This window comes from Branchiostoma lanceolatum, chromosome 2 (assembly GCF_035083965.1).
Source record: "Branchiostoma lanceolatum isolate klBraLanc5 chromosome 2, klBraLanc5.hap2, whole genome shotgun sequence".
NCBI lineage: Eukaryota > Metazoa > Chordata > Leptocardii > Amphioxiformes > Branchiostomatidae > Branchiostoma > Branchiostoma lanceolatum.
The window spans coordinates 23800368-23828191 of record NC_089723.1 but is presented as its reverse complement, the minus strand read 5'-3'; the positions used below and the strand labels follow the sequence as shown (position 1 = coordinate 23828191).

At 43.9% G+C, this 27824-nt stretch overlaps 3 protein-coding genes across 5 annotated transcripts in view; 2 read left to right on the top strand and 1 right to left on the bottom strand.

The window, feature by feature from the left end:
* The first annotated feature begins 662 nt into the window (after positions 1 to 662).
* Positions 663 to 14103, top strand: LOC136428063 (uncharacterized). Of its 2 annotated transcripts, none has more exons than XM_066417327.1 (8): positions 663 to 799; positions 1089 to 1168; positions 1479 to 1616; positions 2156 to 2383; positions 2953 to 3106; positions 3309 to 3467; positions 4097 to 4203; positions 13839 to 14103. In XM_066417327.1, the coding sequence occupies exons 1-8, from the start codon at positions 694 to 696 to the stop codon at positions 14046 to 14048; spliced, it is 1182 nt and encodes a 393-aa protein (XP_066273424.1). In that variant the 5' UTR covers positions 663 to 693; the 3' UTR covers positions 14049 to 14103. The 2 variants fall into 2 exon arrangements, with proteins under 2 accessions (XP_066273424.1, XP_066273423.1); XM_066417326.1 differs by lacking the exon at positions 13839 to 14103 and adding an exon at positions 4820 to 5098 and having other exon boundaries at positions 665 to 799.
* LOC136426419 (uncharacterized) lies at positions 8771 to 12651 on the top strand. The gene is made up of 7 exons (XM_066415084.1): positions 8771 to 8937; positions 9472 to 9551; positions 10006 to 10143; positions 10623 to 10715; positions 11164 to 11260; positions 11632 to 11790; positions 12464 to 12651. Exons 1-7 carry the CDS (start codon positions 8832 to 8834, stop codon positions 12649 to 12651), a joined length of 861 nt encoding a protein of 286 aa, XP_066271181.1. The 5' UTR covers positions 8771 to 8831.
* A 5787-nt stretch (positions 14104 to 19890) lies between the features above and the next one.
* Positions 19891 to 27824, bottom strand: part of LOC136428056 (uncharacterized) — a 37086-nt gene continuing 29152 nt past the window's right edge. For both annotated transcript variants that reach the window (XM_066417313.1, XM_066417312.1), the window contains one exon: positions 19891 to 24490. In XM_066417313.1, the coding sequence (XP_066273410.1) occupies positions 22917 to 24476 (1560 nt within the window). In that variant the 5' untranslated portion in view covers positions 24477 to 24490 and the 3' untranslated portion in view covers positions 19891 to 22916. The remainder of the gene's footprint in view (positions 24491 to 27824) is intronic.

The following is a 27824-nucleotide window of genomic DNA, read 5'->3' as shown; positions in this document are numbered from 1 at the left end:
AAGATTGTAAAAACAAACATCCGCTAAGTGTTCAGATCAATTTTCTTCTATAGTAACATTGATATTGGGCGCGATACCTACACCGGGTTTTGCCCAGTACCGTATATAGATATATAGATATATAGATATAGATAGATTGCCCACAAATTAGACTTGGCTGCTTAAGAACATTACGTTGACGGATAAACAGAGTGACGTGGGAATATGAACTATCATATGCTGTTCAAAAGACGATGACCATACATAATTCTTAGAGCAATTCATAGAGATTTTTGCACCCTCAAAAATGGCATCTTTTGCCCATTAAAACAGACATCATGGGAGCGAGATTTGGCAGTCGTAGGGTCATTCCCATGCGATGGCCATACATGATTCTTAAAACATGAGCATGTCCGTGATTTCTTTGGGAAAAATTGTCAAGTCTAGCGTTCTGTTTTACGCGTGTTGTACGGATATATATTTGTGAATGGTGTGGAGACAGGTGGCGATGTTCCCTCCCGGTCTGCAGTTGACCGACATCCCGCCCGCTAACTAGGGTTACCGAAGGTTATCAATATCTGAATAATCAATCATACTTCCAAGGTTTTCGTACGTTTGTTCCTCCCACAACGCAAATACCAAAATGCTCACCTTTGACACCACCATGCCATAAATACGTGCTCTAACGCTGGACCACCTCCATTGTCACGCACGATGTTCAAGTTACTGGCTCTGACCCTACTGGTGTGCTCGGCGTTCGGGGTGCCCTCCGTCCGCAGGCAGGCCGGGCTCATCTCGCTACCGGACTCTAACATTGGGCGTAAGTACCCATACACGAATATATAGTGCAGTTCGGGGATACGGGCTGTTAACTTGATATAAAAGATGTTGGCTTTCTAACAGTTAAAGGCGTCACAACGTACTATGTTCACCATGTCTTGTCAGGGTTTCAAACGGCTTCTGTAATACATATTGAAAGTACTGTATCAGAAATAGAAACGAACAAGAAAGTTGCTGATCAAAAGCCATATGGTCTGTCTTTCCTTACGTACTGAGCAGTACATATGACGGTAAGGTGCTTTTCATAACAAAATAATGTCTTCCCACAGTACTTCGAGAAGCCGGCCTTTCCCTCCTTCAAGATGAGATCATTTCCGCTGGAAATTCCCTCGTGCATTCCGCCAAACTGGTAAGAAACCTCTATCCATATGGGGCATGTTAATCTAAGAATAACTTCTCTTCCTCTATTCTTCGTTTTACTTATGGAATGGTTTAAAAAAGCTTTAAAGTAAAGAATGGCATTTCTGCATTCAAAGATCTACTGTAACGACGGCACTGTTGTATGCGTCAAAATACGGTTCAAACGAGAATGTAATCTAATCTTCTGAAGAACAGAGCAACGGCATCATAAACTTGATAATTAGAAAAGAGATGCATCGTTCTTCAATATGGCTTGACTGCTGTATTTGATTTGTCACGATCGCTGTGTTGATATCCAGGTGAACGAGACACAGGCTGTGTGCACAAACATAATCGAGAGCTACCTTCAGGGCTCCTGCAAGTTATGTGTGGAGAACAAATGTCAGGAAAAGGCCGAGACTTGCAGTCCTGGTCTGTGGGCTTTCCTCCTCCAACAGGTGGGTGTGGCATGTATTAGTAGCAAGTCTGCATCTTGGCAACGGAGAGGGGGTAGGGTACGCTGTCATTTGGTCCACAGTAGGAGTTTTAAATTTGTAATTGTGTAATTCATTGAACAAGCTTTAAGTTTATTGCTACAGTCAAACCTGTACAAATCACCACCTCTGCGTAAGGACCACCTGGCCAATGTGGACACTTTTTGGTGGTCCTTTAGATAATTTTCCCATTGACACAAGCATTAAGAATCCTGCCGAGAGTGACCACCTGTCCACATAGGCCAGATTGTGTCGGTCCCTTGAGCGGTCTTCTTGGGAAGTTTTGACTGTAATCATATATTTGTTGTGCTCATTGTACATAGTCGTATCGTATCATTTGCCAGTTTTCTTGCGTTTTATCGGTTCAAACCATGTTTAATACCAACAAACAAGTAAAGAAATTGTGGTCATAGCTATAAGTACTATTAGCGGGAAGACAGATTCAATGTTCTTCGAGTGTACAGGACGTTTCGTCACATGACGTCACATCCGTGTTGTTCCAGGTGGAGGGTTTCTTCAACTTCAATGTTGACGCCCTCCTGGGGGCCTTCAACGTGGCCTCTGGCCTGCCTGACTTTGTGGCCGATGTCTTCCACCTCGACGAGGTGAGCAACCTGTTCGTGGACGTGGGGACAGACGCCCTGAATACAGTCCAGACGGTCGGCAACGTGTTCGGCGAGGTGGGCGGCAGCGTTTTGGACGTCGGCACGGGCATCTGGGACGGAGTTACGGTACGACGATGGTTTGTCTGTTGTACACTACCAACGCTTTTTCTCGGCCGTGTCCCAAAAAAATCCCAATGCTCATTCATGCTCAGTAAACCTCCTTGTTGATGCATACCTAGAAGTCTGTGTCAAGTTCTGTATCGCTGAACACTTAAAGAAAGGATGTTACACGTTGAAGCTTTAGCTAGACAATAACAGCTCCCGCACTACTTTATCATCGGGCATATTGCACTCTCCAAGCAGAGGAGTGGGTCCGGCAGGTTTTTGACGAGTTTTTAGGCGTTTTTGTCGGACTTTCTACTTTGTCATGTTTTTTTTGTCAGCCAACCCACACCTCTGCCGGCTTGTAATGTGTTGAAGTGATTAGGTTTATTAGGCTTTGTCCAGTTCGTCTGCCGGCAGAGGTGTGGGTTGGCTAGACAAAAAAAACATGACAAAGTAGAAAGCCCGACAAAAACGCCTAAGAACACGTCAAAACCCTGCCGGGCCCACTCCTCTGCTTGGAGAGTGGCATATTGATTGTCAACTAAGTAGCTTGTATCTGAAATAGTAATGAGCTTTACCTCATACTAAAGGACGTTGCTGGCTCGTTGGGCGAGGCGGTACTCGGCGTCGGCGGCAGCATCCTCAGTGGTATCGGAGACGTTGGCAGTTCCCTCGTCGACGGTTTCTTCGGCACCATCGGAGGCGCTGTAGAGGGCATCGGGAGCCTTCTTGGCGGTCTTTTCAGTGAGTTTGATTTCTGGCCTTCTCAAGCACATGCTTTAATTGCACTGTTTCACTAATATAGATTTACTTTATGCATGTATATGATATGGATCTTGCGACATGTCCGACGCGTTTGCTAGTGTTGGTGTGTGGGGATCAGAAAACTGGGTTTAGTAGGGGAAGGATGTTTTTTTGCATTTTTGAATTTGTGGTGTCCATGCAGATCGTCGGGTGAGGAATGCCATTCTGCAGTACCACGTCAAACGCCAGGTGCGCAGTGAACCAACTTGTGCCCAGCTTCAGAATGAGGGTGGCAACGCCTGTCTGCTGTACGCCTCGTCCTGCGGAAACGTCTGCGACACAAAATGGCTGGAGCAACAGTGTAAGTAGTCCGTACAAAGTGGACTGGAGAAACAGTGTAAGTAGTCCGTACTAGTGAGACAAATTGGCTGGAGCAACAGTGTAAGTAATCCGTACTAGTGAGAGAAAGGGTCTGGAGCAACAGTGTAAGTAGTCCGTACTAGTGAGAGAAATGGTCTGGAGCAACAGTGTAAGTATTCCGTATTAGTGAAAGGGTCTGGAGCATAATGTAAGTATTCTGTACTAGTGAGAGAAAGGGTCTTGAGCAACAGTGTAAGTAGGTCGTACTAGTAACACAAAGTGGCGAGAGCAAAAGTGTAAGTAGTCCGTACTAGTGACACAAAGAGTATGGAGCAACAGTGTAAGTATTCCGTGCTTTTGGCGCAAAGTGGGTGTAAGTAATTCATATTAAACACAGTCACTCATAGGATAACAAAGTTCTTTGTACACGGCCAAGTGGTTTTGCCTTGATGAGGAAGGTGACAGACGGTCACCGAAAAGTCGCCCTTGAATGAAACATTCGGTTGTGTACAGAGAAGTTTATTATTTCAACGACATACCATTCTGATGAAACTGTTCACGGACAGTTACTCATAGCAATCATAACAGGTTTGGTTCTTTATGTGACGGTGCTGTGCTTTCTTTCACCAGACTGCAGTGCATTCCAGGCGGCCATGGCTGACTACCAAGGCTCCGTACAGCAGCACTACTGGGTAACCACCATGCCCCCACAGAACCAGAACTACGTCATTGACCAGGTACGTTCGCTGACACATCATAGTTACAAGCTGCGTATGGTTCGATCCTCTCGAACCGGGAAAGGCCCGTACCCTTTTTCGAGAAGTGTGGTGACTTCTTTGACGTGCTCAAGATAGATGGTTCTCCTTAAACACAGGACCTCCGACTTTACGTTCCATCCAAGAGGATGCCCTAGGTACTCGTTTTCACCAGAGTAAAGTGAGAAAATAGATGTAATGTGCCTTTCCTAAGGGCACAGCATCGGGGCCTGCTAGTGATTCAACCCCAAAACCTGTAGATTCTAAGTCAACAACCCTAACCACAAGACCATCTTGCTGCCTTATTTATCATACTCGCCACAAAGAAAACATAATGTTACGTTACGTGAAGGTTAAACACGAGTCAATGCAATAAGACACGCAAGGTAACAGTTATTCAAGCAACTAGATAGAATTTGGAAAAGGTCAGACGATTCATACAGCATCCTCTATCTTTCGTCCGTGACTAGTCTAAAACGTCTGACCGTTTCCACATTTTATCCAGTTGCTTGGGGAACTGTTGCCCTGCGTATAATGAAGGTAACGTTGTTGTGGTTAAGATAAACGAATCTACATCTTGAACTTTTGTCCTGTCCAGGTTCTGGTTGACGGAAGCTCCTTTGACGCGACAGTCGGAGGTTACACCAGCTCCACGGTCACGGTCACGCTGTTCGGAGAGACCTACACCTTCTCGCTGGACAGCCCGCTCACCATGTTCGACATGACGCAGGCCGGACAGGAGATCGCACAGAAGGCCTTGGATCAGTACAAGTCTCGCCACCCCGCTCCCACCACTAAACGGATTTAAGTACGGTGGCAAACAATGGGAGGGGATACTCAGTATCAATTCCCCAATAAAGTTTGAAAAAATGTTAAAGGGTGCTGAGTGCTTGTGTCTTTTTTTTTTGCAGCTCAGTGCTGGTAACGTTACGTCTTTTGATCAACATATCAGTGTGAGCTTTTAAAAAGACCGCAGATGAGCATTATTGTCCACAGATGGGGCTGAAAAAGAGCCGTTACACATTTCAGTTCTAGGTTTGTAGTTCACATTTACTCCGCCATGGGGCGGTGAGGATGGTGGCTCGGGGGAAGTATAAACTAGTACGTTTAGTCGCGGTGAATGGCGAAAGGTCGGTGAAATTGTGGCAACTGTTAGAAATAATGTGTTTCTTTTAGTCTCGTAGTGAGTATTGCTGACTAATGAAATGTCAGTGTGCTCACTACGACGAGTGACATACATCGTTCAGTGACGTGTCCGACCGTCCGTAACGCCCGCCCTTCTGTGATTTTGGACTAAACCATCCTAGCACGGGGAAGGTATGGGGAGTAAAATCTATTGCCTTTACTTAAAGTTTGCTACATTGTTGGTTTTGTAGTTCATAGTGCATTTTACGTTGGTTCGAATCACGAATTTCCTGAGTGAACATTCTCATTGACCATGGCCTTTTCTCTCCCATCTAAAAACAAGTTTGCCATTGCCCACCCCTGACACAACTTCCCCCTTACGTTACACCGTTGCCATGTGAAAACGGTGTTAATGTCACAAGCTCAAGTGCAATATCAACAGTGCAAGTGAGTGCTAATCAACAGATTGATGAATGACTGAACTGAGAAAGGAACTTACAGACCCGACCAGCATCGAGAAAAACGTGACAAAACATGAAATGTCACCACATCCCTAAATAGGGACGTTGGGTATAATCTCAGGGCTATACGGGCAGCGATCATCGTGCGATTTACGGTGGCCTCTCCATGACACGCGGTTCGAAAACTTGTCGAAACTTTGGTGGGTGCTTATTCTTCTGTTGGAGTGCAGTTTTATCCTAGCTTTTCCATGATGATGTGCACCGACACAAATGAACTTTCATGACAATACAAACGGTCTGTTTGGATATCCCCGTTGCATGCACACTAACGCACGAACTTGGCTGAACAGACGCATCTTTTTGGAGGAGACAACGGCCAATGGAACATCTCTGTTCGCTACCGGTTCCACCACTTTCCCGTACAAGGCAGCACTTGGAATATCTTTTATGACTTCCGTTATATTGCTGATGAGCTAGACGCCACTCGAGGAGGCCAAAACACGGTAATAGTCCTCAGTCTATGGGCTCACTTTACCGCAGAGCCGCTGGACATGTTCCGGTCGCGACTACATGTCATACGGTACGCCATACATCGTCTCATGCACAGGGGTCCCGGCACACGGGTATTCATGAGAACGGGAACTACGCGAGAGCACGAGCAAGGAAAACTGGAGTTCTACCTGCTAGGGAGCGACTGGCTGGCTTACCAGATCACGGAGGTGATACGGGAGATGTTCCGGGCGGATCCAGACGTGGTCGTGTTGGACACGTGGGACATGAGCGTGTGTCAGCCTGGCGAAGACTACGTGCACCCAGATCAAACAATGGTGGACAATCAACTCTGCACAAACTAGACGGGTTCTTAGGCAGAAAAAACAGGCTTTAACAAGGCAAACAGAGATGGTAGACTTCACCCCCTTCGCGCAATGCGTCATTGTGTACAGGGAGAACCATCAAATCAGAAATTCAAAACATGTTTTGAAAAGTAAATTTTCGCGTCACATTTTCGAATTCTTTATGACATTGAATATGATACGATTTGCTCAATTTCACGGTGACATGATTACAATAAGTCAGAGTCGAATTACTTAACGATGTATAAACTATATCATTTATGTTATCCATGATACAACGCACGGCGCTTGGTGTAACCAATCGCCCTCTAGCATACTTACTAAGCACTTCAGCCATAGTATAGAACGCATCTTTTAGCTTTTTTTTCCATTAGATAAAGTCATTTCCAAGACCATGGCACCGAATGCCTCCCTAGGAAAAATTGACGGTGTTTTTACCTTCAGCATTGAAACAAAAACGTTCGTGATAAGTCATTCAAATAAGGTATCTTGTTTACAAGGTGACGGTGTCCTTTGTCACAACGAGGACACAACGATCCTTTGAAATTAGCTTAATTAAGCACTTAGTTAACGTTACCTGTAGTCATCACCGATCTAACAGGAACAGTTAGGCAAATATAAATACAGCAACAGCTAACATGACATAGCATAACAACAGACCATATTTGCCCCCTTCTGACTACAACTTTTTCTGTAAGATATATTTACAATCCTAATAAAAGTGTAAAACTGCAAGCTAAAATTATGTTAACAGCACAAGATATCAACAGCATTTTCGGCAGAGAAGAATATACTAGCATAACCACAGGATGGTAGGCAGCGCATGGTAAGTTTTTCATGCATGCCATATATATAGTTTCCTTATTTCCGAAAGGGTCAACAAACATGACTTGCAATATATATGATTTGCCTTCGTTATTTGTATCGTTGCTTCCGGGCAAGGGCTTGAGTATGGGTACTGAGCTAATCACCAACCTCATAGCTAAAGAATCAACATATTTTGGAACAAACTTTCCCGAAAGGGTAACAATATCCCAGAGCGTATCAGGGTATGGATTGGAAATACTGTGAATGCCTTTAAGTTCACGGGGATTTAATTTCGACGTAATAGAAAATTCGCGGTGTTTCTTTTTTAGTTCGCCGTTGAAACAAGGGGGTAGGCAGACAGAAAACAAAGCAAGCATTTTGCGGTGGTTTTAAGTTCACGGCAAAGAGGTTACCGCGGAAACATTTATAGTTATTGTTGCCCGCAGGTAACCCCAATAGAACCGTTGCCCGCAGGTTACCCCGAGTAGATAACGCCGGACCGGAATGTTTGGTCACTCTCCGGAAACCTTCCTGACGTCACGTTATTGGCGGACGTGATCCATGTCACGCGTTGTGACGCCTCTAGCCTCGTGCTAACGTCCCCCGCGAGGGGGTCAGAGTGTATACCCTTAAGACTTTTTATCAGTTAAAAAGGCTTTAAAGTAATTTTAGATGAAGTAAGTAAGTTAGATGTAGAGATATAGTAAGATATCATATTCTTATTTCACTATAATTTTACTTTTGCTTTATCACCATCACCTGTAGCTTGTAAGACCCTAAACGATACAGTAAAGGTCTTTCATTCATTCATTCATTCATTCATTCATTCAGTATTTTTTTTAAATCTTAGGGCCCTAATATTAATTGATTTAGTCGGAGGTTTAGAGTAGACTCATCAATCTTGGCTTGGCAGTGTTTCTCGTAGTTGATACGATGTTCACGCATGGGGATACACATCCTACAGGTTCCTTCCAAATGTGAATTAGCCTACGGACGATTCCATGGGATGTCATCGTTTATTTTGGCCTTCATTGTCAGCATGATTCACGATTAACATGCAAAATAATCGCCTGAAACATAATCTGCCATCGACTAAAATATACATGCTGGACTCAACCTCTTACGAACGCGATCTATTTGGGGTTAGCTTTTGTGGATGTTTGTGAAGTAAGTAATAGCACGTGCCGATCTTCTCACGTGCATTTTACTAGGTTATTCAAATGATATGTCATACGTGACAACATTTGAACATTTGTTCTTCTCACATGACAAATACAAAAATGCCACATCATACTCACCTTTGACACCAACCATGACATAAATACGTGCTGTATCTAACATTCGGCCACTTCATGCGCTGCCGATGAGCAAGATGTTCAGGCTACTGGTGTTGACGCTCTTGGTGTGTTCGGTGTCCGGTGTGCCGACAATTAGCAGGCTCATCTCGCTCCCGAGTTACAACGTCAACTGTAAGTACCTAACTATGTTCTCCAAGCAGAGGTTAGACTCGGGCTGGTTTTGGACGTTTTTAGGCTTTCTATTTTGTCCGGTCCTAAATCAGCCGGTGCCTAACCTCTGATTGGAGAATACCTAAAACAATCATTTTATTCTAGACGTAGCGTACATAAGCACGTTGCTAACTAGCAAACGTCAAAAGCAGAGTTGACAGTTTTATGAGTGAAGGTAAAGACCAGACTTTCAAATTTAAATCTGCTTGTCGCCTGTGCCACACACCATCACATGGCGTCTACAGAGACCCAAGGGGGTTAAATATTTAACCTCCTTGAGAAACCTGAAGGATCCTCGGTAGATATCCCTTCAGAAGTAAACCAAATAGTTTAACATTCTCTTTTTTTTTAATAGCTGATCTATCATTTTTACCAATTTCTAATCAGTTTTGGTTCTGTCAGTGTGAGCACTATCGTTACATACGACAACAAGATCTGTCTCAGTGTAAGAACAAAATTAGAAAATTAATCAACCCTGTTCTCTTACGGATACAGTGCTTCGAGATGCTGGACTTCCTTCTCTTCAAGACAAGGTCGTAACGGCGAGAAACATTCTCATCCAAACAGCAGAACAGGTAAGATACACTTTTCGCTATTGGACAAGAAAGTTAACGATGTGCACTCAATCCTAGTATAGAATGCACAGTCAAAGTGTGATATTTTTCTTAATAGAATTGTAAAAGCGCGATCAGTCAATCAGACAGAAAATGCATTTTTTTTTTCTCATAGTGGTGTATACGTCTTGAGATTAAAAAGTGTTTTTTTTTGGACAAAGTAAACGTAAAATCTGTCAATTAGGGTTCGGGTGTATTTTCATATGGTCACTTTGCCATCGGATCCGTAGAAAATAACTTTATAATAGAACTTGATCAGCTTACAGGGGCGTCCTATGTGTCAGAGACTGTCATTCTCGATTAGGTCTAGTTAGCCATAGCCGATGCTGTAGGGCAGATGTCGATTAGGATTTTACCATGGTCAATATTGTGACCTACGGAGGCAATGTACTAAGTATACTTTGTCGACGTCTAGGTGAATGTAACTCAGTCGGGATGCGCCAGTACAATCGAGAGCTACCTTCAGGCTGACTGTAGGACTTGTGTGGAGACCAAATGTCAGGAGAAGGCTGACAGCTGCAGTCCTGACCTGTGGGGTGTCATCGCTGTACAGGTGGGTGTGAAAAGAATCACAAGACAAGAGACAAGGCCAGGGATACTTTTGTTGCCCATACAGTCATCAAAAGTGTCTATGCTCAAGAAAGCTAGGTAAACTCATCATGAGTTCCACGATCTCATACCTTCACCTAACGAGTGACATGCCATTTCTTTCGTTATGCAAATAAAGTCCTCATTTGCATAAATCGTATCAGTTGGTCATCTTCTCTAACAAAATAACACAGGGTATTCAGACTCTCAGAGTATGAAAGTCTTATCAAAGCAAAGAAGGCTATTGTAGCATTTCCTCATGAATTATGTAAATGAGGCCCCCATTTACATAATTTATGTCCGATACTGTCCACATTTCCAACTTCAAAATGACATTCCAATTATTTTACCATTATGGAATTTTAGTATTTTCTCATTAATTATGCAAATTATGAAGCTATTTGCATAACTGATATCTATGACACTTCTTCCGTTTTCCTGAAGATGGAGTCTTTCTTCAGCTTCCACGCTGACATGATGATCACAGCCTTCAGCGCGGCCGCCGGAATGCATAACTTCTTCGTCAATGTTGCTCAGGTAAGGTGACATACATGTCTCATATATCCACCAGTTTATAACGCTCTGCAAGGAAGGAAAATAGGATCGTGTTGTTGATGAACAGCAAAGAAGCAAACAAGATACAAAAATTGAAATTGGACAATCGACAAAATTAAGTCCAACCTAGGGGATCCATGAACATTGATTTTCAAACTCTAGATCTCTACTTTTGAAATGCCCCGATGCCCCCGCTTCCACTATATACGTTGCCTCGTTATCACATACGTCGAAATATCACCGAAATCATTATCAGTACTTGAGACTGTGCTGTACACAACTGTACGTATATACTGCACACACCAACAGAAAGGAAGAATTGGAGTGTTCTGCCATGTTTTCTTGCATATACCGCACACAACCTCTTTATCATTGCGGACCATTGCATGTTAATCATTAAACTAATCACCTACTTTGTACCATTTCGAAGGGCGCATTTGACGTATGGGGCAACATCTTTGGCGGATTTGTGAACGGCATTGGAAGCGCTATAGAGGGCGTTGGAAACTTATTCAGCAGCCTTTTCAGTAAGTCTCGTTTCTCTTTCTTGTGCATCTGTTCATAAAATTACACTACTACTTTTAGAAACATAGTCGATCCAGGTTGGTAAGTGACTGGATAACAAAATTCTCCATTCACAACTAAGAATATTTACAGTTATCTTTTGTCTATGTATATATGACAATACTTTACGTTTGGAACTACGCTAGTTAGCAGCGACATCTAGCTGCAGTGTGAAATAGAACCAGTAAGAATTGCCCTGAGTAAGGGGACAGGTGGTCACCGTAACGTCGGCTTCTGTATGTATCGTGGTTGCGAATAAACAACCTTGTTATGCACTGATGTTTACAGTATATGATTATCATACTTAAGTTTCTGTATTGTGATGTCTGTGCAGATCGTCGGGTGAGGAATGCCATTCTGCAGTACCACGTCAGACGCCAGGTGCGCAGTGAACCAACTTGTGATCAGCTCCAGAATGATGGGGGCAACGCTTGTCTGCAGTATACACCGTCCTGTGGCAACGTCTGTGACTCCGAATGGCTGGAGCAACAGTGTATGTACATCTATGGATAATGATATCTGATTTTTTGCAAGTGACATCACAACGTATATTTGTATGACAGCCGCCATGATGGTGTATCGTATCTAGCCATATATGGCGACGGATCATAATTTCAGAATGTCATGACAGACACGAATTTACAGACAATGATTCCAAGAATGACGTAATGATTCCGAGATATGTCGATGAAAACATCAACCACGCTGAGATAGAGTGAAATGGAATGTTTCTAATTTCTCTGTTAATGACTTGGCACTGTACTCGTCTTCAACCCAGCGAAATGGATTGTCCGATTTGCACATTGCGTCATAGTTACCTGCCACTCATATATGCATGGCTATCGTAGGAAAGGTAGTAAAAATTAGTCGTAGGGTTAGTTCCCAAATTTTTAAGTTTCAAAGTATGTAACACTGATATTTTAGTAAAACACGCTAATTCCGAACACAAAGTAAAACGCTTACCAACAAGCTTTCGACCTGTCCTCTGGTCCTCGATCGAGTTGAACTGACCCGGAGCCTATGTCGAGTGATCTGAGCGGAAGTGTGACGTCAGCAACGGGTCAAAGGTGTGCGGCAGTCGGTGTCGGCCCCCGTCTCTGTTTTACTCTGTCCATTACCGTCACAAATCAACATTCGTGTGTGTGTAATGTCTTGTTTCTCACCAGACTGCCCCACGTTCAACTTGGCCATGGCTGACTACCAAGCCGCCGTACAGGAGTACTATTGGGTGACCACGATTCCAACCAATCATAACTACGCCATTAACCAGGTAAAGTCGTCTTTTGTTGTCGGTAAGACCATGCATCACTTGTCTGAGCTCACACCCCCTTCCCATAGAGGCTGCGACTGCTGAGCGACCAAAGAATGGACGGATCGCTCACCGGAATTTAATAGATAACGAACGAATCTTTTTACATTTTGTGTGTTTTGTTGTCTCTTTAACCATACTCTTACATCGTGCATCATATTCTCATTATAAATTCAAGGGTCAGATGATTCCAATTTCAATTGTCGTTGAACAGTCGCTTAGCGATCGCCGTCTAGTGGAAAGGTGACCTAAGTGGTGCACAGTTGTGAATTCGTCGCCGCTACTTCACCGTGTTCTTGTTAACGTTGTTGTGCACCTTCTACTGCTAGTCCAGCGGCATAGTCCCCAAAATTAGCTGAATTGTGCACTTTTGTCTAAAAGCACCAAATTTGGCACACATGTAGTTGAACATATCCTGCACAAATCTGGATATGGAGGCATTCTTAAGTGATGTATGCAAAATATATTACAAAGACCATGTGTAAATATATCATAGGCACCCTCACACCAAATTCCAGGCTATTTGCTTTAATTACCATGGCACAGGAGCCCAAAATGTACATATTTGGTCCGAAAATGGCAAAAAAGCACATTTTAAGTAATGCATGCCAAAAATGTAAATAGAGTCCTGTCGACATAAATCATAAGCATCTCCATACCAAATTTCAGGTCATTTGGTTTAAATACCTGGACACAGGAGCCAAAATATACATTTTTGGTAGGAAAATAGCCAAAAAGACCGTAAAATTATTTCTGGGCAAAAATTGAGATGCCTCCATATCTATATTTGTTAAGAATACATTCAACTACATGTGTTCCAAATTTGGTGCTTTTAGACAAATTTGCACAATTTTTCAGCTATGCCGCTGGACTATGCCTAGTGGCTTATAGGTCAGCATGTTTCCTTGCTGTTTCTATACTAGGGTATCTTTTTACAGGAAAGGGTTCATCTCATTTGACGTGCTCGAGGCAACTTGAACACCGGACCCCATTTACCGTCCCTTCCGAAAGACGGTGCAGCCCCAACCGGGATGTCCTCACCCCGGGACTTAAACCTGAGTGTCTAGGGTACCAGCTAGTTGGAACCAAAAGCTCAACTGTAAGGCTGCTACCAGTTGAGCCACAGGGACATCCCTGTGGTCAAGACACGATATGATATGATGTATAAATGAAAAATTGAATGGGGTATGTAAATCAATATCTTACAAGACCCCGCGACCTGTCCTCCCCAGGTGCTGGTAGACGGAAGCTCCTTTGACGCGACAGTCGGAGGTTACACCAGCTCCACGGTCACGGCCACGCTGTTCGGAGAGACCTACACCTTCTCACTGGACAGCCCGCTCACCATGTTCGACATGACGCAGGCCGGACAGGAGATCGCACAGAAGGCCTTGGATCAGTACAAGTCTCGCCACCCCGCTCCCACCACTAAACGGATCTAAGCAGGATGGCAAACAATGGGAGGGGATACTCAGCATCAATTCCCCAATAAAATTTATGAAAAAACGTTTAAAAAAGTATTGAGTATTGTGTCTTTTAAGCAACTTGCTGGTACGTCTTCAGTTCAATATATCAGCTTAAGTTTTTAAAAAGACCCCATATGAGCGTCATTGTTCACAAATAGGATCCGAAGGTGCCGTTACAAATCTTGATTCACCCACATCTTGATTCATCCACCACAAAACGAATTTGATCAGAAAGACTTGGATAGGATACTCAGTATCACACCTCACCCAATTAACTTGAAGAATACTTAATGGTGTTGGTCGCTTGATTGTCAGTACTTATAGATTAGTGAAACGCCTCAATGTCTTGCGTTCAACATACATGACATATAACTAGAGTCCCTTTCAGATAGTTGGCGTTGCCGGTAAAGGTGTAGGTGAAAAAGAAAATAGATGTATTTATTGTATCCGACATTTGTCCAAGATATCGGGAAACACATGTACAAAGCTGCAATTAAGGATTCAAATTCCAACAGAAACTATTTCCGATAGTAGCAAAGCGCCAGTCTTGCCAAAGGTTTGCGCAGTAATCACATATCAGCTCTCAGGCAGCAGATTGAGTGAAAATCGGTAGGGAGCGCTTTCTTTCCAAGCTAAGGAGGTAGAAAGGCATGCGAGGGCATATATTGCTCAAACCCTTTGTGGTGTTGCTATTGCACGGCTATTGTCCCGTACATGTTTTACTTGTAAAGTATGACTTTTGTCGTATCTTTATCAAATCTTTTTTGTTTTTTGGTATCATGTTTTGCCTGAAGCCTATCTTCTTGAACTTGCGTTTGCTATGCCACTAACACTTGTATATATATATCATACAATGTAGCAGGAAATGTTTCAATATTCTTTTTGACAGTTAATGTAATCATTAGTCCATCTTATTTTATACTGCTATAGCACACTCTACTGGGCAATTAGAAAACATCATTAGTTTCCGTTTTACAGTGGCGTATTTGTCACGACTGTTGTTAGTTTGACTAGGCCAAATATCAGCCGTGATTCCAAACAAACCGACTACCCATGAATGTCCGAGCAGACTCCTGAAGCTTCCATTACTTCTGTGATTGGTGTCCGAATCGTTCACTGTCACCTTGTGTTCATTTTACAGCCATTGATTAGCCAATTTGGCGGTCTTTTCATTTCCCCAAGAAGAGCGATCGATTGACTCGGCCGAGCCCCTGCAGAGTCCTCGCACTTGAATTAATCATGACTCTAACGTGTCCCCGAATGACCACAATCCCTGCTATTGAGGAACGCTTTGATACAAAGTCGAGTTGAAACATGGAAGACATTCATTCGGCCGTGAAGAATCCGAAAATAAGCCCAGTTCAGTATTCAGTGTGTGTGTGTCAAGTGCTGCACTCTTTTGTTGCGTCAATCGATCCCATGCTTGCAACTGACGGTTTTACTGTGAAATTGATTCTGTCATGTTTTGAGCCTTGTGTTTTTGAACGGTGACAAACTTTACCTGATACTTGAGCATATATCGACAACTCACTTTACATAATGGCCCCGGGGTTGGGTTGACTCGTGTCTGTTAAACATCATGTAGCAGCGTGCACCCGAGGAAAACTCCTAGATGAAAGGATAAATAAATTTCACCACTATGTAAGAAACAAGACCAGAGCATGTACAGGACAAGAGAGGCAAAAAGCGGATGTTTTGCTGCAGTACCGAGGTTACACATCAGGGGGGGGGGGGGGCAAAATCGACCTTGACCATCGTCTTCCCAACACAGAATTTTGAATCCCACAAAAGTAAACGTAGTACCTTATAGTTGATTAGACATTAGTGGTATTTACCCCGATCTTGAACATGCTATTAGCCCTTGGGCATGAATTTACATATACATTTATACTATTGATCTCTGTAGTAATAACGTGCTATTCCGGAGCTTACCTTTATCTGCTAAATTGCCATTTAATGACTTCTAAAAGCAAAAGAACTCTGTGACGATTATATTTTCCCTGTAGATTATCAAAGCAGTGTTGATGAGATGAGACGAATGAGGTGTAGCCAAAACAATATGGCGACGCATTAATTGTGTAGGAATCACAGCGCCTCAAGTTATCGACACAGCAGTTATGGAGTTTACAACCCTGTCTTTGTCATCAGATGTTCAAGTCAATAGAATATATCGACCAAAGAAAAACATGACCTCGCCTTCGAATAAACCATGCACTCTTTTCGAGGTGAAAGTTCAAGCAATGTTAGGGAAAAACGTTATTGAGACAACTCGTTGGGGTGGTGAAAGACGCACGAATAATGTCCAAGCATCTTGTCAAACGCCGTTTGCAGTCGTGTACTTTTGATTATATTGTAAGTTTGCTCTTGACGCCCGCTTCTCCTCAAGTGTAAATTCATGCACGTTCCCAGCGCCATGGCTACATCTCGTACCCAGTGTCGTGTACGCCCAGACGCTATGCTCCCTTCGCCATCTTTTGACCCCTGCTGACCTTTTCCAACCGGTCGATGGCCAACAATCGAATTACGGGCGGGAATCGTAGTGCTGACCGCGCAGACCTTGAGCGGGGGAGAAGTTAATTGAGCACGGACGGAGGCTTTGGGCTTCGTTCTCGCAGGATTTCTGCGAAGACTTCGCCGCGTGGACGTAATCCTGGGAAGGTGTGCCTCTGCACGTTCTGTGTGGACTAATTTGCCGGGTCGAGTCGAAGCTTGTGACTAATATATTTCTAAACATGTAATATTATTCACGGAGGGATTGCTCAGGTCACACTACGGATAATTACGGCTTCGCTTGTCGGTGCCAATGGTAGTTAGACTTTATCTTCCTCAAGTCTTTTTTCTTGTCTTGTCCTTTCTCTCTTACTATGTTTGGACCACTTATACATAAGGCACTAGTAGAGTGATAATGGTAATCCTTTCTTTAAACATGATGATTTGCAAGTAAGCACCGCCTTTAAGATCTTAAGAGGTTTTCCGAATGTCTTTGGTTGAGCAGTGTATCGTTTCCTTCAACAAAGAAACTTCCACTCCTATAGCTAAGTTGCACTTTAATCCAGCCCTTGAAAATTAGTCTCTTAAAAACAGCTAGCGCTACAAAGTCGTCTTTGTTGTTGGGAACGCCAGCTGCTTGGCTTGTCTGCAGACTGCAAGACTGATCTTTCCTGCCGCGGAACCGACTTACTTTGTCCATTTGCCAGACTGGGAGACCTGCCAACACCGGGAACATGCACTGCAGATGACTCCCGTGGGATGGACGTGCCGCGAACAGAAAGCCTCTTGTCCTACACCTCATACAAGGATGTGTCGCACCTCTCAATCATTCTCCCGTAAATCACTTTAAATCACTTTTTTCCGGCCATATTGTCCCTTCGGGGTCCTTTCTTGGCCTGACGCCATGTTGCCGAAAGAAAAGTTGTATCCAGAAAGTTTCCCCTTCTCATCATTCATTAGCCGCATTAGCCTTAATGACTTTCTCGGAACTGCTTAACGAGGCAAAGTAATGTCTGTGACAGATGCAAAGTTGCCATTATTCACCGGTACTGTCCTATGGGTCTCAAGCTGCTAATCAGCACACATAAACACGATGGATAACTTCACAATGAAGAAAGCCTGTTGTGGGTTATTCAGAGCCTAGCACTTAACTTAACAGCTTCTAATTATAAGGAGTTTGTTTCGTATAATAATTTGTGACAGCCGCAAAGTTACCATTATTCACCGGTTTCTTCTTGTGTGTCTCAAGCTACTAATCAACACTCATAAACTGTGACACTTCACAACAAAGAAAGCCTGTTGTGGGTGATTCAGTGCTATCCCTTAACAGTTACTAAGAAGTTTGTTTTGTACAATAGGGCCTCCTGGGGAGAGAAATGGTTTGTTGGGAAATTGCCACTTTTCTTCCTGTTCCCTTCATGCATGTCTTGATTCCATCTTTTAATCCCCATCGATTTCTGAATTCTGAGATGAAACTGTGCTCCTTCTAAGGCCCCCATTCCACTAGACGGCACTCTCGCTGCGACCTAAATTGAATCTGTCTAATCCTTGATTTCATAATTGGAATATCATTCAAAATGTAAGAGTATGATTGAAAAGACGACAAAACTGAAATTCGCTGAGCGCTCTGTTCGGATTTGAGGTCGCAGATAGTGCGCGGTGAGAACGCGCCGTCCTAGCGGAACGGGGGGTATGAGCGCCTCCTCACATTGCTCCCATCCCTATCGACTTGTCTTTTTCCTCAATGCGGCGCGAAAATGACGACGTCAAACACGCCAAGAGGGCACAAAGGCAGCATCCAAAGCAGGTCATTTACACAAGTGAGTCCTGTCGGCGGCAGTTGTCGTAATGGGGTCAAACAGTCAGCAGTAAGCTCGACAGAGTTTCTTCTTCTTAATGAATGGTAACTACCATCGGCGCCCGGTGGAGATTCGCACTCAATTGTGTCATTACTGCTTGGAGAGTATCATTACAGTTCTTGTCGCGATGAGCAGTAATGCGTGCGGCTGGGCTTTGAACGCCTGAGTAAAAATGGGTCAACAGAAAACTTAGTAGAGAAGAAATAATATGTATTCTCGGATATTTCTTTGAACGCCTGAGTAAAAATGGGTCAACAGAAAACTTAGTAGAGAAGAAATAATATGTATTCTCGGATATTTCGTTTGTGGAATCTATATGCCGTGGGAAAATTGTGCAAAGCACTTTACAGAAGTTAAACAGTTTCGGGATAAATGGACCACTAACAACAAATTGGTCAAGATGAGCATTACGAAATATTCCCTATTAGCTAGAAAATATGACGATCACACATGTTGAGGTACTGAAAATTGCCAGCAGTGTCGACGGAATAGATTTGTCACAATTTACTCTCTGCAGTGCTTCTTTCTTTTCGTATTTATGAAAACCTTGGATGTTGTCCAACCTGAATATCCATGAAACCACGGAGTTAGCAAACGAAACGATTGAGCCAGCGGTTACTACGGAGAATGGTACCCAGGCTACATGAAACTTCTCGTGGTGCAGAAATCATTACTTACCCATTTGTTCTCCACCACTGCTCACCGATTGCCTCCGTGAGCAAGGAAAACGATTCTTATTCAACCACCATCGCTCACTCCCCTCCCCCGAAGGACGGGCCGAAATTTCCAAACACTGTTGTAATGTAATTAAAAGATCCCATCTTCTACTTTATCCTGTGGCATCTATTAGGCGTCTCTCGGGGTTTCGCCTCTCATTTAGCCGCGGTGCAAGTCGTGCCATGGGCTAATCAAATAGGTTCTCAGGCACGTCTATTTCTGATCTTCGATTCGTCACGTTGGTCTGAGCAGAGCTTCGGGATTCCAGCTTTACGGTGATGAAAGAAGAGTATGTGGAAGTCTGGCGCCTGTTTCATTCCATGATTCAGTATGGTTCTTTATGGTGAATAGACTCTCTGTGTCGCATACTGCGTGATGACCCGAGGGAACCCGTAGGATTAAATATAGTTTAGGAGTCACAGGCATATGGGACTGGGAAAAGGGGAACACAATCCACTAGGGCGGCGACCTCGCTGCAACCGCAAATTTGGCAGTGTTCAACGGATTTTATAGACAAAAACAGAATCTTTTTACTCTTCTGATGGTTTTGTGGTCCTTTCAGTCAAATTTTGAATGATATGTCAAATATAAAGTCATGCGTTACATAAGTCCAGTTTAGGTCACAACGACATGGCAGCGCGATCGCCATCTTGTGTAATGCGTAAGAAGGAAAATACTTAAGATATTTCATGCACGGTAACCTAGCTTAGCGAAAAATCAGACTGATAAAGAAAATTATCACAGTACATATATGATGTCATTGAACAATATTTCTTTATTTCCTCAGTGCATTCATGACACAGTAAGGGAAACCCACGGTTTAATTGTCATTCAACCTGTTAATCTGGAGATATTTTTACTCGTCACAACACAGGCATATATTCATGAAGTCGTGATTACGGAACTACACAATTAAACAGCGCTCATGCAGAAGTAGCTGCCTCTCCAATCAGTCTGCACCGATCAGCACACACCCATCCATCCCGGCTGATTGACTGTGATAGCTCTGCAGAACTATTCTGGTCAGGCCCTTCTCAACTACCAACATCCGGGAATCTTCTAGAGGTCGGCGCCATGGCGGATACATGTAGTCAATTTCTGCTCAGTTTTAACATAGACGTTGTCTGGTTGTCGGTATTAGGCCCCCATTACACTAGACGACGATGGCGCTGCGCTCTCGCTTCGACCTGAATCAGATCTGTCTAATCCTTATTTTCATAATCGGAATATCATGCAACATGTGAAAGTATGACTGAAAAGAAAACAAAACACGCAAAGCGTAAAAAGATTCGTTTTTCTTCTAAGAAATTTGTTAAGAGCTCTGTTGAATTTCATTTCGCAGAGAGCGCGCGGCGAGAGCGCCGTCCTAGTAGAATGGGGGGTATAACAAAACAGCTGATGATAGAAACTTGGAAAGTGACACACAGCACTTACCATCATTCGCGTATAGAGGGCTGCAGAGAAAAACAGTACGATTGAAACAAGAGATACTAGAATTGCCTGATGTCCCGCAATTAATGAAAAGAAGTTCTCCCTAGACAGCAGTAAGTCGTAAAAGTGACCTTCGGGTCTTGTTACGTGGTGACCAGTGATCACGTGAGCGGACCGTTCATCGTTCGAACGATCGTGACGCCAGTGACCAGGGTCGAGTAGAATTTGATTGAACAGACTACCACCATATCTCTGCATGTCAATGAGATTATTCACATTATTGAGAACACAATCTGACTGTACCATTTTGCATTTGATAGCAGGACATGAGGTATTCTAAAGCTCTTGCAGAAACCTAGGAACACAAACTTTATGTCTAAAATTGAATTTTAAAAATATGACATTCGTAATGAACGACTACTGGCAATACATATAATTCAGTTCTACTGTATAATGATTATATCGAAAGATGCATTTAGTACTTCCTTTCATCATAATGAACAAGAAAGATGGGCAAGGTCATCCGATGGTCATCCGATAAATGTACTCATCCAGACCTGTCAATAAGTATCTATATCCTATGCTCTGGTGTATGTTCAACCCGTACAAGATAGACTTTATCTGACATCTATATAATATCTTTTTTAAACTGTATATATGTTGGCTAGAGTGTTCCATATCTATATGTACATGACATTTTGTAATATATTTGACGAACGTGATTCACAAAGTCACATTAGTTACTAGAGTTTTCACGTCCATGCTAAGGGCTATTCCATCTGTAACGGTCGGAACTGGACATGGATATAACCCTACTTCGTCTGATGTACATGTACTCATTGACCCCGCCCCTTTTCGGCCAAAGTCACAGACGGACTGTATTCTATTTCTTTACAAAATTTCCCCATCTCTTCCTGCCACCAATATCTTCAGCAAATAGCCCCAAGTTGTCATAGGAATGTATTTAAAGGTCCGTGTGTTTCACAACCTTCACAGGCACTGGTGATTTCTGAACGACAAAAAAGACTGCCTTCGACCACGTGTGAAGGAACTAGACAATAGTTTCCAACCTTCTGGATTCAACGTATCAAAAGCAACGTTACACGCTCACTTAGTCTCGGACCCCCCTCCACCCTGCTTGTTTAGATTCTGGCACTTACGTAGTCGTAACTTACATATTTCATGCTCTACAATCTACCCTGGCGTCTCCATAGTCACGTCCCCTCCTGTCCTGCTGTGGCTGATTGATAACAGCGCTAAAGCAAAACGCCATGATTGGTCAATGCCTCGCTTAAGTGCTCGAGCTCCCATAGAAAGTTATCCATCATGTGACGATCCCGCAAAAGTTTCGACAAACCCGGGAGCCCATCGTTCAACTTCACAGAATTAGCGGAGGAAGTATCCAAGGGCACTTTGCCCACCCTACATAATCTAATATCGAACCCACGCTAGGGCACAGAACCTAATTTCCTGGGTCAGTTCCTCTGGTGCAAAACGTTTTGCTCGGCCTCATTGATCAGATTGAAGGTCTGGTATTGGCTTGTGGCGAATGATGATTTATTACGTCGAATAATCAGATCCAAGCACGGTAGTCTTCACAACACAGAGAAATACTAATATCTACTTCGCAAAACATATCTAACGGATAGAGTTCGTAGCTTACGCTTTATTTCTACCTTGTAACTGCTAGCTAGAGATGATATATGCTTTCTCCACTCCCTGACCAGAAAAGGCCCTTTACAATCTTGTGAATGACCCATCTCGTGATGGACGAGCTTGCTTGTGGGCAGGCTTTAATTTGATCCCGGAGTAAATCAAAGACATCGATGTCTGTGTTGCACATCATGCCTCTTTCGTGACAATCACGTTTCGATTTCTGGGGTCCCCTGTAGACGTCCGAATCAGCAGACATGTCCATCGGGATGAAATGATGAGGGCAGAAGGATGAAGGGCGCAGGAAGGTTTGCGTTCTGCGTCAGCGATGATAACAATTTACGGCTGGCGGCCGTACGTGGATTTTCTAACCCCGCTGAATGCAGAATGCTTCGCTATTGACCAGCGTTCATCCAGATAAATTGCAAAGCCAACTTTTATTCTTGCCTTCATTTCAGGCGTTTAGGGAGACGAAAACCACTGACCGCAGATCGATTGAAAAGACGTTTGTCGGCGCTAGGTGTGAAATTGAATTCGTTATTGTAAGCTAACTGCACACAGGGCCACTTAAAGTCCGTCGCAGCAGTTTCTGGAAATAGGCGTGCGGTTTGGATTAGATTGAATTCCGATTTGTCACGACAAGACGTTAGTGGTTTTCTGAAAAAGTTCAAGTGCGCTCTTCATATTGGTCATATCACAGCTCAGTCATCAGAATATCTTTTCCCTTGGCCCCCTGGCGAGATTGACCTTTACTCGGAGAGGCGACGGTTGAATACTGCGATCTTGCCTGTCTGTTGATGGTGGCGTAAGTCGCAGTGGGATCTCCGCCTCCTCCCAGCGTTCCTTCCCCTGCACCGGGTCCAGGTGGGGCAGCTTCCCGACCTGGGGCGGTCCCCGGCCGCCTGGTGTCCATGACCATCGCCACCCCAGGAGATTCGGAACGGAAGCTTTCCATACTACTGTAGTTTCCACCCGACCGAAAACTTTCCAGGCTGCCGTAGTCGCTGGCTAGCGAATTCTGAGCAATTCTGTGCCAGCTGCCCTCCTCGTCCTGCACCCAGCTTGTCGGGACGGACATGGGCCGCGGGCTTGTCTTCCACCGGGTGCGGGGGTTCTCTCTTCTGACTGGTGCTTGATTGGTCTCCCTTCCCGCATATCGCTCTCTCTGTATGGCCTCGTAATCCCTCTGTTTTAGACTGTGTTGTCGCGTCAACTCTGCTCTGCCTGACCCGTCGACGTCGTCTGTCCTAAACTCCACCCTCTTTTCCTTTTTGGTGCTCGGCGCACTGCTCGTGCTATGAGTTCTCAGAGCACTCCCTGGCACAGGGTCGCACCGTTCTCGTCTTCTTTCGAATTCCCGTCCCAGATTCTGAGATTTTGCACTGCGAAAGGCGTCTTTACTAGCCTGTCTACTAGTTTCTCCTGAGGCTCGAGCCGGCAAAGTCATGTAGTCGGCGTAGTCACCGAGTGTTGCACTTCTTCGCTGTGGAGGGGCGGGCTTTGTCTTCCTTTGCGGTTGACCGCTCCCGGTGCTGTATCCATCCCTGAAAGTGCCAAACCGCGTCGGAGACGCACCGATATCACCATTGAGCGACACAGCAGCTCCAGGCCCAAGGTTTTGCCTTGGAAGCGTCGATGCGTGAGTCTGTCCATCCCGCTGACTAAGGGCTTGGTCCACACTAAAACCTCGCTGGTACGTATTCACGTGCCCGTTTGGAATGCCTCTACCTAGCGTCAGCGCTCGCACGACCGAGGGGGAAATAACGTGGTCTTCCCCTACACGGTGACGCCTGAGAAGACTTCCATGTTGAGTTTGGTGCATTGTGGTAGACTGTGAAAGCGCATGTGTGCTTACGGGATTGGGCGAATGGTTCGGGATTGCAGATGCCTGTGAAATGTGGATGTTCTGGCGTTCTTGTACAGTCAAGTCGCCGTTGGGAAGATGTTGGTTGTGTGTCGTACCTCCTGGAGTTTGTCCTCTGCGGTCACTATATTCTGTTTGTCCGAGTTCGAAGTGATGCGGTGACGTGACTCGGCCGTTCGGCGGCTCACGTGCGCTCGAGGAAGGATTCGTCTGTTGCGCCTGCGCATCTCCCTCCCCATCGATGTCGAGCCTAGCCGTGATGGTGTCAATTTGGTCCACAATGCCCCGCAGTTCTGTCACCACCTCCCGCAGCTCCCCAAGGACATTCTCAAGGTCATCGATGACTGTCTTGACCTGAGCCTTTACTTCAGATGAGTTCAGGGCCTTCATCGTTCTTCAGAAGTCTGAAAAATAGACAGATTTCTGTGTTCAGCAATCTTACCACGTAACCTGAGTAATACAGAACCATGCGATATTGCCTGCGCTTGTATGCTGTTCTTACCACTGGTATACTAGCCACCTTTCTTCGATTGATTCCGGAACAACCTTGCCCATCCATCAATACATAAGATATGTAATAATACAGACAACAAAATCGATAATGTTGCTGGCCGACAGAGAGGAAAATAAAACTGTTCATACTTTGTGAGGCAATGTGAGAGACCCGGGTTTGCACTGATCCGCGTATGCACGGTGACCTAGTTTCTTTCGACCTTCGATCCAAAGATGGTGATGAATCCTTTTTGTACCATCATCCCGATCCCCGCCAAATTACTCCGAAGCTAAAGAAAGAACTTCTGTCCTCAATAACGAGATAATTAAGTCGGCCGCTAATATGCCTACAAGGCAATCGCATCCATCACGCCTGCAAGATGCAGCTTGTGGAGCCGCAGATCAATTCTTGACCTTTGACCTGTGATGTACTAAGCCTGATGTCTACTGTAATGTCGCTATTCTCAGTCATAGAGCAGTGCTTACCGTAGTGGACATCAGATGCATTTTATGAAATCATCACAGTACTTTTATTTCAGTCAAAAGACCATCGAGGACATCTTTGTGAGAAACGATTAACCTTTAGTTCTGCATATGTCATTTTATGTTGTTGTTGAAAATTTACGTTCTGTTGTCGATCAGTCTGTATCCTATGGCGGTTACATATAAGCTAGAGTAAAACTGGGAAACCTCAAGATTTAGCCTTAGATAAAATAATATCCTTTTTGCGGTGGTGACTAGGCGTTCACTGTGACCCTTTTTCGGCGATCGTTAATATTTATCGTTAGCCTTTTTATCTACTACATTATCAGTTTTCTAAAAAAAAAACCTCATTGGAATTCAACTGTTTTAGTGTACCTCTGGTGACTCTAGCGACGAACGAGAGAAAAATTGCTGTTAACGTAAGCCGGGATCTGGAGATAAGAAGCCGATCTAAACCGGAACTGGTGACCCAATTATTTGCAAACAAAACTCCTGGCTTTGTGCCCTTTGGACGTGAGGATCCGGATGACTAATGATCGGGGATTACGGCTGGTTCTAATTTGGTGAAGGTCATTCTTTACACAGGATGCTTTATTACACCATTCATCACTCCCATCACAGTGGGTAACGCTTAATATCCAAGCCGATCTATCGGTGGCAATGACAGTATCCAACTGGCAAATAATACTGGTTTTGCCGGTTGGATTCTGCCATTGCCACCGATACATCTGCTTGGAGATTAGTTAACACTGTAAATTAGACCACCGGTTAACCGGTTATATCTTGACTTCTCGCCATAACTCTGTATCATCCGCGATTTTCGACTTGACTCTTTGATATCTTTAAGATGACTGTGCATTGTCACAAACTGTTGAAATTAGTTAACTCACTCATTGGATTTTAGATATATTCTATCTAACCTCTACTAACATTAAAATGCCGGGTTACATAAATACACCACCTTGAAAAACAGTGTGTTTGGGAGATCTCTGGTGAAGCATCCCCCAGGTATGCACAGTTTAGATGTACAGGAGTGCATTATACTGGGGGATGTTGGGTTGGATATCTGTTTGGACGTATCTTTCTAGGGTGGTGGAATTATGTAACCTGCTGGAATTATGTTTGTAGATGTTACATAGAACCATCTTCTCGGTAGACGTATGTATGAACAGGTGGCTCGATCAGGGGTTATCTATCGTTACGAAAACCGCAAATTAAAATTCTGCTTGTCAGTCAAAGGCTGTGTTATGTGAAAAACGATTAAATTTGTGAACCAATGCAGAATGGAGATATGTATCATACATCGATCAATAAACAAGTAAGCATTATACTTCGAGAGGACATCCCTTAAGTTAAAAACAAATCACATTTGGGAATTCGTAGATGAGTACTGGACGAAAAGACTGTGTGTATTAAAGCCCCCATTCCACAAGACGGCGATTGCGCGGCGACCTCGCTGCAACCTACACTGGGTTTGTGTAAATTTGATTTTATAGTTGGAATATCATGCAAAATGTAGAAGTATGATTTAAAAGAAAACAAAATACGCAAAGAGTAAAAAAATGTATCCATGAAATAACTTGCAATTTGTCAAATGTTGGGTAGCGCGGTCGTAGCGAGGTCGCCTCGCTAGTGGAATGGGGTTGCAATTAAGTAGTATATATCGTATGTTCTTGATCAGAACTTTTGGTCTCCCCTTAAGGCGCCTCATTGTATCTTACTGCTTTAATGGGCTGGTGCCGGCCGGTATTGGAGATCAGTATCATAACGTAAAAGTTTGGCACGCAAAAATCGAAATGAAGGATCGAGTAGAACATGATTCACGGTAAGGATATTCTGAGTTTTGCGTCATACTATCTATAATATCGGCGTATGGATGTAGGGCAGCACGATGGTAGATACGGCAATGCCGCTGTCGTTTTCTTCAAGAAAGTCTTTATCAATGATGGGTTATGATAGTTGTCGAAAAAATACAAGAACACCGTGTTTTCGCGTAGCTCCATGCAAAATGTCCCGGCGCAACGGATCGCTATAATTGAAGTCGTTATTCCAGTGTATTTGACAGGGTCACTAAGATGAGATATATAATATTTTTCTCGTTCAAACATTTTGTATTTCTGTATTATTAAGAGACCGATATTCTGTAAGTGCTCAGTGAGCAAGCTGTACTCTCCGGCCGGCTCTAGCATATCATCTGTCTATTTGAACAATATCTACAATTTTTCCAGTGACCTGTGGAGCCTAGTAGAGGCTAGATCTCGTAGCTTTCTCACAGAAGCACTCACCGATTTTAACAAGCCATCTGGTGTTTGTGTACGAGCCAAGAACTATCCATAAAAGCGCCAGCCAGATGATCTGCTTTTTGCTTCAGTCGCTCTCTTCACAGTACCTCTTGAGAGTAGACTAAGTTAGACAGATCACTCAACAACTGCGCAGTGTTTGAGAAAGTACCAACAAGCAGTCGAGCTTTTGATATAATAGCCGCGGCGCCAATGGGACTCTGCTTTGCGCCATGTTCATGCGTCAAGCAACAATTTCCCTCTCTAAATGGTCCTTCAGAGTTGCCATCGGCTAGTTTGGATCCGCGGATTCATGGGCAGGATATCTCATAACAGCATCAAGTAATACCCCACTGCTGGAGGGGATCCCATTATTGCTTCATCAAACTTTTTTGATGTTCATCCCGGTGCGATTCTGCATGCTGACGATCACAGTTGCCGATTCATTTGATGTGTATGGCGAACTGATCTTCTCCCACATGTT